Source organism: Hyperolius riggenbachi, chromosome 8, assembly GCF_040937935.1.
Source record: "Hyperolius riggenbachi isolate aHypRig1 chromosome 8, aHypRig1.pri, whole genome shotgun sequence".
Classification (NCBI taxonomy): Eukaryota; Metazoa; Chordata; class Amphibia; order Anura; family Hyperoliidae; genus Hyperolius; species Hyperolius riggenbachi.
The window spans coordinates 300,365,228-300,381,556 of record NC_090653.1 but is presented as its reverse complement, the minus strand read 5'-3'; the positions used below and the strand labels follow the sequence as shown (position 1 = coordinate 300,381,556).

At 48.9% G+C, this 16,329-nt stretch overlaps 1 protein-coding gene across 1 annotated transcript in view; it reads left to right on the top strand.

Moving 5' to 3' along the window:
* LOC137528017 (complement C5-like) overlaps positions 1-16,329 on the top strand; it is a 208,381-nt gene that overhangs the window by 46,872 nt on the left and 145,180 nt on the right. The window contains exons 5-6 of the mRNA XM_068249238.1: positions 1,118-1,209; positions 5,821-5,903. Of these exons, the coding sequence (XP_068105339.1) occupies positions 1,118-1,209; positions 5,821-5,903 (175 nt within the window). The remainder of the gene's footprint in view (positions 1-1,117; positions 1,210-5,820; positions 5,904-16,329) is intronic.

The following is a 16,329-nucleotide window of genomic DNA, read 5'->3' as shown; positions in this document are numbered from 1 at the left end:
AGAAAACACTTACCATGCTCTCTGTTTCATCCTCACTGCTAAAAGTGTCTGTTATCAGCAGTCACAAGAATCCCAGACTGAGCAATTAAATCTGGCTTTGCTGGGAATGATTATTGCTGAGTCATTATAACAAAGCCACAAGGGGGCAGGCTTGGGCTTGAAATAACACCACAGAAGACAGATTTAGCTATAAACTTTCTTTAGCAAAGCTAGACGGAGCAGCCTGACTTCTCAGTCGGGGATTCTTATCAGAGGTGATAACAGTCAGATTACACAGAGAACAATGAAACAAAGGGCAGATTAGGTGTTTACTGTCATGTTCCCACTGATTTATAAGGTAAAATACAAGAGGGGGCTTCATCTCTGGTTCTCTTTAAAGAGAGCATGAGGTGGGCTCAAAAAATGAAAAAAAAAAGTAGGCTGCCTGATCCGGGGGGCTGAGCGGATCAGGTAGCTGCAAAAGCCGCCGCTCCCGTGGGCTGCACTGGCCCTCTTTCACTTTCGTGACCTCTGGGTTACGACGCTGCACTGAGAAACTGTGTCTTTCACAGCGTGCAGGGAGGCGGGGCAGGGAGGCGTGGCCAGGGAGAGCTGCCCAATGACAGCTCAGGAAACCCTGCAGGAACGCCCCTGGCCGGCGTTTTAAACAGAATTCCTCTCCCCTATGTTTACCTCCGAGTTAGTGACAAATCTTGTCTATAGACAAGTGGCTGCACGACCGCTGTCTGGAACCTAGTCCTGATGTTAATTTACAGCCAATTTTTTTTTTTTTGGGGGGGGGGGGGTGATTTTAAGTCCCCACATCATCAATTAGTGTTTCCCTTTACAAAATAATGATGCTACATGCCTCCTATACCCTAAAAAAAACATTTTTAAAGCAATTTAAAGGCCACTTCCGGTTTTCTTTCCGGATATCCGAATCTGCCGGATACTGAGGTCAGATATCCGATTCGGATCGGAAAATTTTGAACTCGGATATCCGACCCGGATCAAATATCTGGGTATCCGGATCCAAATCTGATCTGGATTTTGAAAAGGGGTGTCCTTGCAGAACTGGGTATATTTCAGTGTGTGGTATTCCTTTTAAAAAGGCTATTGTGTTTAATATTATTCCCAGGATCCGGAGGCCGTAAAGATGGACGTGATAACGCAGGATGATGTGTCTGGTGTGATTTCATTCCAGCCATTCAAGATTCCAGCCAATCCCAGGTAATTATCCTGCATTCTACAGACCAATAGGGATTTGGCATTTAGATAATGTACATAGCCATGCCACTGACTGTCCTCAGAGGAGCTCACACTCTAATCCTATTATCCTACCATAGTCATAGTGTAATGTCCTACCATATTATTATTATGTATTTATATAACACTGACATCTTCTGCAGCACATTACAGAGTACATAGTCATGTCACTGACTGTCCTCAGAGGAGCTCACAATCTAACCCTACCATAGTCATAGTCTAATGTCCTTCCATATTATTATTATGTATTTATATAGCACTGACATCTTCTGCAGCACATTACAGAGTACATAGTCATGTCACTGACTGCCCTCACAATCTAATCCTACTAAATCCTACTATAGTCATAGTGTAATATCCTACCATATTATTATTATGTATTTATATAACACTGACATCTTCTGCAGCACATTACAGAGTACATAGTCATAGCCTAATGTCCAGTGGCGTAGCTAAGGAGCTGTGGACCCTGATGCAAGTTTTTCGATGGGCCCCCCAAGCACTCTATATATAACAATTGATACGGCGCACCAAAATCTGCCAATGGCAACCACAGTGTCAGAGGTGCAAGAAGGGGATGGGGAACAGGTTGTTAATGATTACCAATATTCAAAGTATCTATAGAAGTGATTATTATGAGCACAGGACCAATACAGAGCTAATACTGTATTTAAGAGAGGGACCTTTGGGGCCCCTCTGGCCCAAGGGCCCCGATGCGGTCGCTACCTCTGTACCCCCTATTGCTACGCCCCTGCTAATGTCCTACCATATTATTATTATTATGTATTTATATAGTACTGACATCTTCTGCAGCACTTTACAGAGTACATAGTCATGTCACTGACTGTCCTCAGAGGAGCTCACACTCTAATCCTACCATAGTCATAGTGTAATGTCCTACCATATTATTATGTATTTATATAGCACTGACATCTTCTGCAGCACATTACAGAGTACATAATCATGTCACTGACTGTCCTCAGAGGAGCTCACACTCTAATCCTAACATAGTCATACGTCTAATGTCCTGCCATATTATTATTATGTATTTATATAGCACTGACATCTTCTGCAGCACATTACAGAGTACAAAGTCATGTCACTGACTGTCCTCAGAGGAGCTCACACTCTAATCCTACCATAGTCATAGTCTAATGTCCTACCATATTATTATTATGTATTTATATAGCACTGACATCTCCTGCAGCACATTACAGAGTACATAATCATGTCACTGACTGTCCTCAGAGGAGCTCACACTCTAATCCTAACATAGTCATACGTCTAATGTCCTGCCATATTATTATTATGTATTTATATAACACTGAGATCTTCTGCAGCACTGTACAGAGTACATAGTCATGTCACTGACTGTCCTCAGAGGAGCTCACACTCTAATCCTACCATAGTCATAGTCTAATGTCCTACCATATTATTATTATGTATTTATATAGCACTGACATCTCCTGCAGCACATTACAGAGTACATAGTCATGTCACTGACTGTCCTCAGAGGAGCTCACACTCTAATCCTACCATAGTCATAGTCTAATGTCCTACCATATTATTATGTATTTATATAGCACTGACATCTTCTGCAGCACTTTACAGAGCACATAGTTATGTCACTTGCTATCTTCAGAGGAGCTCACAATCCAATCCTAACATAGTCTAATGTCTTACCATATTATTATAATGATTCAGAGCCCACAGAATGTGAGTAAGTTGTTTTTATTTATACGGCTACCACTAAACAAGGCTTTGTGGCTTAATTCTGTTTGAGGGCACAAAGACAAATTCTGTTTGGTGTGCACACCTCATAATTATTTTGAGGAAACAGACTGCCTAATTTTTTTTTATTTTTTTTTATTTTTTTTTTTGCTTTTGTTTTTTTTTTGCTGGGAAGACACATTGGCCTCAATTCACTGAGCTTTAAATTTTCCTCATGAGTAAAATCTAATTTTGAATTCACTAAGGAGTTATAGATTTATCAAATGTTTTATCGAGGTCAGTAACAGGAAAGCAGGCAGAGGTGTAGTCAGACATGCTGAGGTCGGTAAAAGGAAGGCAGGCAGAGGTGTAGTCAGACAGGGTGAGGTCAGTAACAGGAAAGCAGGCAGAGGTGTAGTCAGGCAGGCTGAGGTCGGTAAAAGGAAGGCAGGCAGAGGTGTAGTCAGACAGGGTGAGGTCAGTAACAGGAAAGCAGGCAGAGGTGTAGTCAGGCAGAGTGAGGTCAGTAACAGGAAGGCAGGCGGAGGTGTAGTCAGGCAGGCTGAGGTCAGTAACAGGAAAGCAGGCAGAGGTGTAGTCAGGCAGGCTGAGGTCAGTAACAGGAAGGCAGGCAGAGGTGTAGTCAGGCAGGCTGAGGTCAGTAACAGGAAGGCAGGCAGAGGTGTAGTCAGGCAGGCTGAGGTCAGTAACAGGAAGGCAGGCAGAGGTGGCGTACGTTAAAAAAGGGCGCCGGGAAAAAAGGGGCGCAGGGTTTTAAACGATAAGCATGAATAACGTTTTAAAAAAAATTGTGCTATATTTCGTTTAAAAATAATGTTTTATAAAGTTATAAATCATTAAATAATGTGTATGAAATCGGCAATTGTAAAAACGTTAATCTTCCCTGTTTAAAAAGTAAAATGTATAATAACGTTTTATAAAAGATTAATAAGAATTTTACTAAAACTTTACCTAACCCTACTCTCACACAGAACCCTCCCTGTACCTACCCCTAACCCCTAGACCCCCCTGGTGGTGCCTAACCCTAAGACTCTCCTGGTGGTACCTAACCCTAAGACCCCCCTGGTGGTGCCTAAACCTAAGACCCCCCCCCCCCCCCCCTGTGATAAGCATTAATAACGTTTGTAAAAAAATATTGTGCTGTTTTTCGTTTAAAAATAATGTTTTTTAAAAAATATTGTGCTGTTTTTCGTTTAAAAAGAATGTTTTAAAAAATATTGTACTGTTTTTCGTTTAAAAATAATGTTTAAAAAATTATAAATCATTAAATAATGTGTAATCATGAGAAGCAGTTATAAAACATTAAAAGTCTCCGGGCGCCGCTTGTAAAACTTTATTTTTCTCAGGCGCCCTTTTTTCCTGTTGGGCGCCCATTAAACGATATTTATTATGGGAGTCAATGGCGGCGCCCTTTTTGTCCACCTGCCTCATGCGCCCACATTTCCTGCTTCCGGCAGAGGTGTAGTCAGGTAGAGTGAGGTCAGTAACAGGAAGGCAGGCAGAGGTGTAGTCAGGCAGGGTGAGGCCGGTAACAGGAAGACAGGCCGAGGTGAAGTCATACAGGATGAGGTCAGTAACAGGAAGGCAGGCAGAGGTGTAGTCAGACAGGATGAGGTCAGTAACAGGAAGGCAGGCAGAGGTGTAGTCAGGCAGGGTGAGGCCGGTAACAGGAAGGCAGGCAGAGGTGTAGTCAGACAGGATGAGGTCAGTAACCGGAAGGCAGGAAGAGGTGTAGTCAGACAGGATGAGGTCGGTAGCAGGAAGGCAGGCAGAGGTGTAGTCAAATATACTGAGGTAAGTAACAGAAAGGCAGGCAGAGGTTTAGTCAGACAGGCTGAGGTCAGTAACAGGAAGGCAGGCAGAGGTGTAGTCAGGCAGGGTGAGGTCAGTAACAGGAAGGCAGGCTGAGGTGTAGTCAGGCAGGGTGAGGTCAGTAACAGGAAGGCAGGTAGAGGTGTAGTCAGGCAGGGTGAGGTCAGTAACAGGAAGGCAGGCAGAGGTGTGGTCAGACAGGCTGAGGTCAGTAACAGGAAGGTAGGCTGAGTTGTAGTCAGACAGGCTGAGGTCAGTAACAGGAAGGCAGGTAGAGGTGTAGTCAGGCAGGCTGAGGTCAGTAACAAGAAGGCAGGCGGAGGTATAGTCAGGCAGGCTGAGGTCAGAAACAGGAAGGCAGGTGGAGGTATAGTCAGGCAGGCTGAGGTCAGTAACAGGAAGGCAGGCGGAGGTGTAGTCAGACAGGCTGAAGTCTGTAACTGGAAAGCAGGCGGAGGTGTAGTCAGGCAGGCTGAGGTCAGTAACAGGAAGGCAGGCAGATGTGTGGTCAGACAGGCTGAGGTCAGTAACAGGAAGGCAGGCGGAGGTATAGTCAGGCAGGCTGAGGTCAGTAACAGGAAGGCAGGCAGAGGTGTAGTCAGGCAGGCTGAGGTCAGTAACAGGAAGGCAGGCAGAGGTGTAGTCAAGCAGGGTGAGGTCAGTAAAAGGAAGGCAGGCGGAGGTGTAGTAAAGCAGGCTGAGGTCAGTAACAGGAAGGCAGGCAGAGGTGTAGTCAGGCAGGCTGAGGTCAGTAACAGGAAGGCAGGCAGAGGTGTAGTCAAGCAGGGTGAGGTCAGTAAAAGGAAGGCAGGCGGAGGTGTAGTAAAGCAGGCTGAGGTCAGTAACAGGAAGGCAGGCTGAGGTGTAGTCAGGCAGGGTGAGGTCAGTAACAGGAAGGCAGGCAGAGGTGTAGTCAATCAGGGTGAGGTCAATAACAGGAAGGCAGGCGGAGGTGTAGTCAGACAGGCTGAAGTCAGTAACCGGAAGGCAACATGTATGTCACTCAGCAGAATACATTTGTGTTCCTCACAGGTACGGCTTGTGGAGTATTGAGGCCACCTACGAATCAGACTTCACAACTTCTAGCAAAGTGATTTTCGAAGTGAAAGAATACGGTATGTTTCCTCTGAAGGGAGTTATACAGAGTCTTCCCGTCTGACGCTGAACACTATATACACATCAGGTGCTCTCTATCTCTCCTGATCTGCATTCTTGCTTCGTTGTTCCAGAGCAGTGACACCAGCAAATCAGCAGGACAGCCAGGAAACCAGCATAGTTAAAGAGATAGACACTTTCCATAACTCACTTTAAGATTGTCCCAAGCATTTATTAACCCTTTCCAATCCAATTTCTGGATCACCCATGCACCCTCCCCCCCCACCCCACCCATGCCCTTTCCCAGAACTTACTATTTTCCGGTGTGTGGGGGAGGGGGAACCTGGGTTATCCAGGGAGTGCTGCAGGGGCGGGGATTCGGAGGGTCTCTACCTCCTCCCATTACAGTGATGATTACAGGGGGAGGAGGCAGGGCTGGTGGCAGCTGGCATGCTATAGCTCCTCCCCATAGCACACGTCAGCATAATTATGCAGTACAATGTGTTATACTAGATTCGGCAATGGTGCCCCTAGTGGCGAGCCCAAGTAATATTTACAAGTATATGACATGGTGAATCGGTGAAGGATGGGTTGAGTAGCGATCAAAGTGTCAGAAGGCGGACCTGAACTCAGAACTTCTTCTCTGCTCTAAAAGACAAGCAATAGCGCAATAACCTTTAAAAGGAAAATATTTCTTTGTTACAGCTGATACAAATCCTGCAATAAATCTGCAGTGTTTCTACTTCCTGCTTTCATGGAAGCATAAATAGGGTTTACAGCCTGTATTTACATATTAGCTAGGTCTGCCGAGACTGACGCATTTCTGTGCTACTGACACAGCAGAGAGATCAAATTACATTTGTGATTACTGTGAGGGGGAATTAATTCTCTCTAAAGACACACAGGGTGCAGCATTTCATTCGGTTTTCCTTCTCTCCTGTGCAAGATTACCACGTTTTATCCGGTAACAGCACCATCTAGTGGCACCTAAATTTCCTATGTCAGACTATATCCGACATCAGATTGGAAAGAGTTAATTCCTCACATGATTGCGCCGCTTCTGCTAATTCTGGTGGTTTATGTGGGAGGAGCTGAAGCTAGAAAAAGTCTTAAAGGAAATATCAGCCAAAATTATAATATGCAAGCGCTACTCACCCGTGGCTTCCTCCAGCCTCCAGCCTGTACAGTACACTCCGGACAACGTGGACTTGATTGACAGCGGCGCTTGAGCAGGCGCAGTAGAGGATGACCTTGTAAGGTCGGCCGCTGCACCGGCAGGGACTCCAGGTCGGCAGCTGAGAGCCGAGCTGTGGCAAGGGACATGTCGGCTGCAAGGGGCTGGAGGAAGAACCCGGGTAAGTAGCGCTTGTAAGTAGCGCTTCCTCTAGCCTGTACAGTACACTCCGGACAACGTGGACTTGATTGACAGCGGCGCTCGAGCAGGCGCAGTAGAGGATGACCTCGTAAGGTCGACCGCTGCACCGGCAGGGACTCCAGGTCGGCAGCTGAGAGCCGAGCTGTGGCAAGGGACATGTCGGCTGCAAGGGGCTGGAGGAAGCCCCGGGTAAGTAGCGCTTGTAAGTAGCGCTTCCTCTAGCCTGCACAGTACACTCCGGACAACGTGGACTTGACAGCGGCGCTCGAGCAGGCGCAGTAGAGGATGACCTCGTAAGGTCGACCGCTGCACCGGCAGGGACTCCAGGTCGGCAGCTGAGAGCCGAGCTGTGGCGAGGGACATGTCGGCTGCAATGGGCTGGAGGAAGCCCCGGGTAAGTAGCGCTTGCATGTCATAATTTTGGCTGACATTTTCTTTAAGGTTTCCCTGCTTGTTTGGCTAATACTCCTAAAGCTGCTGTAAGTGCACTCAGTGGAAATTTACACTCGCCAAATCGACGGTAATTGGTAGCGTTTTTTTTTTAAAGTGCTAGAACTATTAAAAGTATATGGCAGTGACCCCCACTGCCGCGATCACCGGTGATTTGCAATTATCGGCAAACGAGGTGTATGCAGCGGATTTTGCCGATTTTTGGGTGATCGCGATTCTAAGTTAAGATTGCGATCATGTTAAAGAAACATGAATCGCTCAAAAATGGCAAAAAAGTACAGTGAAGAATATGTGATTAATTTTAAAAAATCTCCACCACAAAACGCTAGTATTTTGCGATTCCTTGTGTGAATGGGCCCTTAGCCTGTAGACACACTATGAGCGCTTTCTGAGAGCTTTTCTGACCATCTGAGCTTTCTGAGCGTTTTTTTTAAAATACTCCCATTGACTAACATTAAAATCGCTGTAAAATCGCCACAATCGCAATTTTTTGGAAGAAAAACACTCAGAAAGCTCAGATGGTCAGAAACGCTCTCAGAGCAAAGCGCTCATAGTGTGTCTACAGCCTAATGGGCTATTGGTCAGCACACAAGGGGGTTTCCTGTTGCCGTAGCTGACTACTGTTATGCAATAACATCTGCTAAAACTGGAGGAACTTTAAGGTGGCCATACACATTTCAACCTGAGAAATCGAATAGATTTTTCTGTATGAACGAATAATCAGAAAATCACACACTTGTTGCTGCATATTTGTAAAAAATCTGAAAAATCGAACCAAAATGTCATACACTTATTGTCACAGGAGCCCTCAGTGGCTGACCGCACTTAGCCTTCTAAACGGTGCCAGCGCACAGATCGTGCGAACTCTGGTCGCAGTCAATGCGCAGGAACCGTTAAGAATTAGCCGCAGACAACTCAGAAGGGAGCCTGTGAGACACGGGTGATTACAACTCACACACTAGTTCATGGGATCTGCCACCACCTCTGTTTCCTGAGACAGAGGAACTCACTAACTGACCAGTCCTGCGAATAAAACGGTTAAACACACGATATTCTGTCTAGCCAACAACCAACAAACAGTAGCGTATCTTCAGAGACCCGGGATCAATTCTGTGTGTGCTGATAAGCAGAGTAGCGGAACAGTGAATGACTTAGGAAAGTCGTTTATTCACGCAATATAAATAATTAATATATACAGACAATTATTTAAAAATCAACAATTATGAAAACAGTGATAGCCAGTATGAAAATAAAAGAAGGGAGAAAAATACTTAGTTCCTGGAAAGATGTCCTTTTTTTGTGGGAAAAATCAGAGTTCTGGTTTTCAATCAAGTTCAAGCAAAACGGTTTCAAGTTCCTAGAGTTCTTTGTTCAGATAGGTCAGCAAAATGGCCACCAGCCCTATGTCCTCTGGCTGGCAGCAGATTGTCATGAAGATGGTAAAGGGAGGAAATCATCTGCCCGCCTGCTGGCCAGGTGCTTTTGATGAAGCTGGTTTTGGGGGTGTGGCCATGCCAGCCCCTCTGAGTCACCAACCAATGACAGTTCATTCCCTCTGAGAGATTTTTAGGGCTAAACTTATGAAATGCTGTAACTCCTGAACCATACACGTTATATTTAGGAGGGTAACAGCGTCATACTTGTGGGAAAATACAGATTAATATGACATCAGACACGGCTAAGCCAGCGGGTCAGGCTCCTGAGAAGATTCATATCTCGATAATCGGCCAGTCTATCCCAATGAATTTCATATCAGCACGATGGCCAGATTTTACCGAACGAGACGATATGAATTTTATAGCTGTGCGACATACGGTTTTCATATGCTGACAGGAAATCCTACCACCCATGCTTTCTTATGGCCCCTGCCCGGTGCCGAATCGTCTGGCTTTCTATGGCCCCCCCTGTGGAGCCAGTTTCCTGGTCCTTTTCATGGGGACATCTGCTGTAGGGGGAATGAGCTAGGCCCTGCAGGGAACCCTGCCAGGTGCGAGATTCCTGAGTGGTGATGCATTCATGAGGGGTGAGGGGACTGCTTTGGCTCACAGGGGAACAGATCTCTGGATTTAAAACAACACAAAAATGTCGTTTTCGGATCGCTTGCATGACTGCACAGATCCGCCAGGGAGCGATCAGGAAAGCGACTGTGAATTCTCTAGATTCACCTGCGTTTCTCACGGCTATTCCGTGACACCTCCCTCTCCTGACGCTGTGTAGGGGGTTGTCAGCAAGACATCCGCCGTAGCAGCCATTGGCGCTGTCGGGTCTAGTTCCCCCTGACACCGGGACAGCCCATCGGCGTTTTGGTGTCGGCTGCCTGCTTTGTGTTGGATCGTAAAGTCGTACTGTTGCAATGACAGGCTCCACCGTAGGAGCTTGCCATTGGTCCCAGCAGTACGGTTTAGCCAACTGAGGGGGTTATGGTCGGTAATGATCGTGAAGGAGCGGCCGTACAGATACGATTGTAGTCTCTGTAGGGCCCACACGATCGCTAGGCACTCCTTTTCAGTTGTGGAGTAGGCTACCTCTCGGGGCAGGAGCTTCCGGCTCAGGTAGAGGATAGGGTGTTCATCTCCCTTTCCATCCACCTGGCTGAGGACTGCGCCGAGACCGTAGTCAGAGGCATCGGTTTGCACAACAAACCGACGACTGAAATCCGGGGCTTGAAGCACAGGGGCACTCGCGAGTGCCTGCTTCAACGCTTGGAAGGCGTTCTCGCAAGCGGGGGTCCAGCTAACAACCTTGGGGTGTTTCTTGCTAGTGGCATCGGTCAGGGGCTTCGCCAGGGTACTATAGGCTGGAACGAATTTCCTATAGTAGCCGGCGGTCCCCAGGAACGCCTGGACCTGCTTTTTCGTGATAGGCCGAGGCCATGCCAGGATGGCGTCAACCTTTCCCGTGTCAGGTTTCAGGGTGTTACCCCCCACCCGGTGACCTAAGTACTGCACCTCGGTCATACCAATCTGACACTTACTCGGCTTAACTGTCAGATTGGCTGCGGCCAGCCTCTCTAGTACCTGGGACAGGTGTTTGAGGTGTTCCTCCCAGGTGGGGCTGAACACCGCAATGTCATCCAAGTACGCTACAGCGAACCCTTGCAGCCCCTCCAGCAGGTCGTTTACGGCCCGCTGAAACGTGGCAGGAGCGTTCTTCATCCCAAAGGGCATCATCGTGAACTCGAAGAGGCCAAAAGGGGTGATGAAGGCCGACTTCTGCCTCGCGTCAGGTGCAAGTGGTATCTGCCAGTACCCCCGGCTCAGATCCATGATTGATAGGTACCTGGCGGACGCCAGCGTATCCAACAACTCATCGATGCGAGGCATGGGGTAGGCGTCTGTAGTGGTGATGGCGTTCAACTTCCTGTAGTCCACGCAGAACCGAGTTGTCTGGTCCTTCTTGGGGACCAGGACAACAGGGGCTGCCCAGGCACTACAGGACTTTTGAACAACCCCTAGCTCCAGCATCTCCCTCACCTCTTTCTGCATGTCCGCTTGCACCTCTGGGGAGACGCGGTAAGCGGATTGCCTGATGGGGGGATGGGCGCCCGTATCTACCCTATGCACTGCCCGACTGGTCCGCCCCGGGACACCGGAGAAGGTTTGCTGGTACGGACCGAGCACCTCCTGCAACTGCTCTTGCTGGGACGAGGAGAGTTGTGGGTTGACGCTTAGGTCGCTGTCCACATCTCGTATGTCAGCCAGCAGGTCTAACAGGGGGTCTGCCTCTCCCTGCTCTAACCGGCTGCACACTGGCAGCACATACTTGGTCCTGTTATGGTGGGCCTTCAGCATGTTGACATGAAAGCCTTTCTGTTTCCTGCCTCCCATGTTCACCAGGTATGTCAGAGGGTTTAACCGTTGCACTATAGTGTAGGGTCCCTCCCAGGCCGCTTGCAGCTTGTTCTGCCTCACTGGAAGAAGGGCATACACTTTGTCACCTACTTCAAATGACCTCTCTCCAGCAGTGCGGTCATACCAGAGTTTTTGCTTGGCCTGAGCCTGGGCCATGTTTTCCGTTACCATTTCTGTGAGGGACTCCATCTTGTCCCTGAACTTGAGGACATAATCCACTACAGAGACATCTGTGGGGTCCCCCTTGCCCTCCCACGTCTCCCGCATCAATTGTAGGGGTCCTCGGACATTCCTACCATACAGGAGCTCGAACGGGGAGAACCCGGTAGATTCCTGCGGCACCTCCCTGTATGCAAACAACAGATGAGGCAGGTATCGTTCCCAGTCCCCACCTTGCGACTCAACAAACGTGGTCAGCATTTGCTTCAGCGACCCGTTGAACCTTTCACACAGTCCATTGGTCTGCGGGTGGTAGGGACTGGAGACAAGGTGCGTCATCTGTATCTTTTTGCACAGGGCCTCCATGAGTCCGGACATAAACTGGGTTCCCTGATCAGAGAGCATCTCCGCAGGGAACCCGACTCGGGAGAAAATGTTAAGTAGCGCATCGGCTACCTTGTCCGCCCTCAGGGAGGAAAGTGCCATGGCCTCAGGATAGCGGGTGGCGTAATCCACCACCGTCAGGATGTACCTTTTGCCACTGCTGCTGGGAGTGGGCAACGGTCCAATTATGTCGACCGCCACTCTGTGAAAGGGCTCACCTATGATTGGCAGTGGACACAAGGGAGCTTTGCGGGGATTCCCAGCCCTTTTTACCTTTTGGCAAATGGTACATGAGCGGCAGTAGTTCGTCACATCTATCCGCATTTGAGGCCAGTAGAAATGTCCCCGGATACGATCAAGTGTCCTGTGGATCCCCAAGTGCCCGGCCAGGGGAATGTCATGTGCGGACTTCAGCACATGCCCCCGGAAGGCACTAGGTACCACAAGCAACTTGGTACCCATCCCCATTTCACCTTCGGTGGGGTGTACAGGCTCACTGTACAACTTCCCACCTTCCCAGTATACCTTGAATGTAGCCTCGTCTGTGAGGGGCTCAGAAGCCTGTTTTCTGAGGGCCTCGAGGCTAGGGTCAGTCTGGAGTGCTTGCACAAATGCAGCACTCTCACTCTCAGCCAGCTGGCCCGTGGCATATGAGGCTAGTGGCTGAAGGGTACCATCCCTGTGGTCAGAGGAGGGGGAGGAGGCCGGAACCTCCTCCACCTGTTCTGAGCTCAGGTTCTGAGCAGTACGGCTGCGTGTTACCGCTAGCACAGGTATACCTTCAGAATGGCACATATTGGCATCACCTACATCATTGTTACAAGCATTAATAACAGTAACAGGAACATTTTCATCACAGACAGCTTGTACATCAAACACAGGTTCCCTTGAACTGGGCACGTTCAACCCACCTCCCCCCTGTGTGCAAAGTACCTGGGTGTGGGCAGAGAGTCCGTCTCCGTCCTGGCATTCCACAGGGCTTGGTGCAGGTTCATAGTACGACACCAGCGTGCCTAAGTCGGTCCCCAGCAAAACAGGGACCGGCAGTTGGTCCAGGATCCCAACAACCTTCTCGTGGACCCCCACCCCCCAGTCGATGGACACCCGGGCTTGGGGAATGTGCGAAAGAGTGCCCCCCACTCCAGTGAGGGTGAGGTACTGGTCAGGAATGATGGCCTCTGCGGGGACAAGGTGTGCACGCACCAGAGTGACATCTGCTCCGGTGTCACGGAAACCAGTGACAAGCTGGTCATTCACAGTAACCAGCTGGTGATTGCTTGTGATGGGGGAGTTCCCTGTCCCCTTTGCAAACATCAGGTTGGATGCGGCTCCTGGTTGGGGTACGCTGGCGGGTGGTGTCTGCCGCGGGCGAGGTGCGGGTGGTCCAGGTGCTGGGGTGGTCTGCCTCCGCTCCGGACAGGTGAACTTCATGTGTCCCGTCTTGTGGCAGTAGTGACAGGTGACCTCTCCAGGGGCTGCAGACCTGGGTGCAGCAGCTGCGCTGGGTGGCCTCTGTGGCGGACGGCTCACAGGGGCAGGAGAGTCTGCCAGAGTATTGGGCTGACCTCCTCTCCAGCTGGATGGGGCAGTTCTGCGGGTATCAGCCACCCGGGTAGTGGCAAAAGTCTCAGCAAGGTCTGCAGCGACAGTTGCTGAAGCCGGCTTGCGTTCTAGCACAAATTGTCGTACATCAGCAGGGCAAATGTTCAGAAATTGTTCCAGGACTATCAAGTCCTCCAGGACATCATAAGCCCCTTTGGTGAGGCCTAGAGTCCACTGCCGGAGTGTGGTGAGCAAGCTGCTGGCCACATCTCGGTACGAATCAGAAGGCTTTTTCTGCCAGGCCCTGAACTTTTTCCGATAGGCTTCTGGCGTCAGCTGGTACTTAGTAATGATAGCGTCTTTTATAGCAGCATAATCATTATCCTTCTCCGCAGGCAATTCTGCGAAGGCATCAAGCGCTTTGTAGCGCAGCAACGGTGTCAGATGTCTGGCCCACTGGTCTTGGGACAGACGATACTGACGGCATGCTTTTTCAAAAGATCGCAAAAACAAGTCAATGTCTGTGTCTTTTTCAATATTAGCAAATTTAAATTTTGCACTTACGGGTGCTGCAGCTCCTTCAGCAGGGAGGCTGGGCGGTGAACTCCGGCTGGCCTGTTGCACTTTTGCCATGTTTAGCTCATGCTGTCGTTGGCGCTCCCGTTCTCGCTCAGCGGCATCCCTCTCCGCGTGGCGTTCAGCAGCAGCAGCAGCAGCAGCAGCAGCAGCAGCTTTGCGTTCTGCAGATTGGCGCTCCCGTTCCTCTCGTGCTTCCATGTACTGCATATACTTGTCCAGGTCAGTGTCCATCAGCTTTTGTAATGCCTGCTGCATTAGCGGATCAGTACAAACGGACAGTCCAGTACTGGCCGGTTCCAGGCGAGTACTTTCAGAAATTCTGGGATTGGGGTCCACACTGACAGTCTCTGGCGTAACTGTTGCAACAGGGCCCGCAGGATGCTCAACCTCTGTACGCCTAAGATCTTCAGCCTCTGGTTCCCCTTGATTGTCAGATGGGCTGGTATCCACCTCAGCGGACACTCCCGGCTCCCGCAGTTGCTGGGCATCCCATCTGGACAAGTCTGCCATCAGGTCCCGTTTTGTCTTGCGGAGGATGCCAATGCCCCTCTCTTCGCAAAGATTTTCCAGGTCTGCTAGGCACATGTTCTGGTAGTTCCCGGACATTTCCATGCCAAATAAAATAAAACTTTGGGGAAGGGGTACTGGCTACACAGTCTCTCTGTATATATAAAAAATATATTGCCTTCCAGCTACACCAACGAATTAGTTCGTTTCTCGATAGCGCTAGCGCTATCGCAGATACTTTCAGCACAACACAGATCCCACCGCTGCCACCACTGTCACAGGAGCCCTCAGTGGCTGACCGCACTTAGCCTTCTAAACGGTGCCAGCGCACAGATCGTGCGAACTCTGGTCGCAGTCAATGCGCAGGAACCGTTAAGAATTAGCCGCAGACAACTCAGAAGGGAGCCTGTGAGACACGGGTGATTACAACTCACACACTAGTTCATGGGATCTGCCACCACCTCTGTTTCCTGAGACAGAGGAACTCACTAACTGACCAGTCCTGCGAATAAAACGGTTAAACACACGATATTCTGTCTAGCCAACAACCAACAAACAGTAGCGTATCTTCAGAGACCCGGGATCAATTCTGTGTGTGCTGATAAGCAGAGTAGCGGAACAGTGAATGACTTAGGAAAGTCGTTTATTCACGCAATATAAATAATTAATATATACAGACAATTATTTAAAAATCAACAATTATGAAAACAGTGATAGCCAGTATGAAAATAAAAGAAGGGAGAAAAATACTTAGTTCCTGGAAAGATGTCCTTTTTTTGTGGGAAAAATCAGAGTTCTGGTTTTCAATCAAGTTCAAGCAAAACGGTTTCAAGTTCCTAGAGTTCTTTGTTCAGATAGGTCAGCAAAATGGCCACCAGCCCTATGTCCTCTGGCTGGCAGCAGATTGTCATGAAGATGGTAAAGGGAGGAAATCATCTGCCCGCCTGCTGGCCAGGTGCTTTTGATGAAGCTGGTTTTGGGGGTGTGGCCATGCCAGCCCCTCTGAGTCACCAACCAATGACAGTTCATTCCCTCTGAGAGATTTTTAGGGCTAAACTTATGAAATGCTGTAACTCCTGAACCATACACGTTATATTTAGGAGGGTAACAGCGTCATACTTGTGGGAAAATACAGATTAATATGACATCAGACACGGCTAAGCCAGCGGGTCAGGCTCCTGAGAAGATTCATATCTCGATAATCGGCCAGTCTATCCCAATGAATTTCATATCAGCACGATGGCCAGATTTTACCGAACGAGACGATATGAATTTTATAGCTGTGCGACATACGGTTTTCATATGCTGACAGGAAATCCTACCACCCATGCTTTCTTATGGCCCCTGCCCGGTGCCGAATCGTCTGGCTTTCTATGGCCCCCCCTGTGGAGCCAGTTTCCTGGTCCTTTTCATGGGGACATCTGCTGTAGGGGGAATGAGCTAGGCCCTGCAGGGAACCCTGCCAGGTGCGAGATTCCTGAGTGGTGATGCATTCATGAGGGGTGAGGGGACTGCTTTGGCTCACAGGGGAACAGATCTCTGGATTTAAAACAACACAAAAATGTCGTTTTCGGATCGCTTGCATGACTGCACAGATCC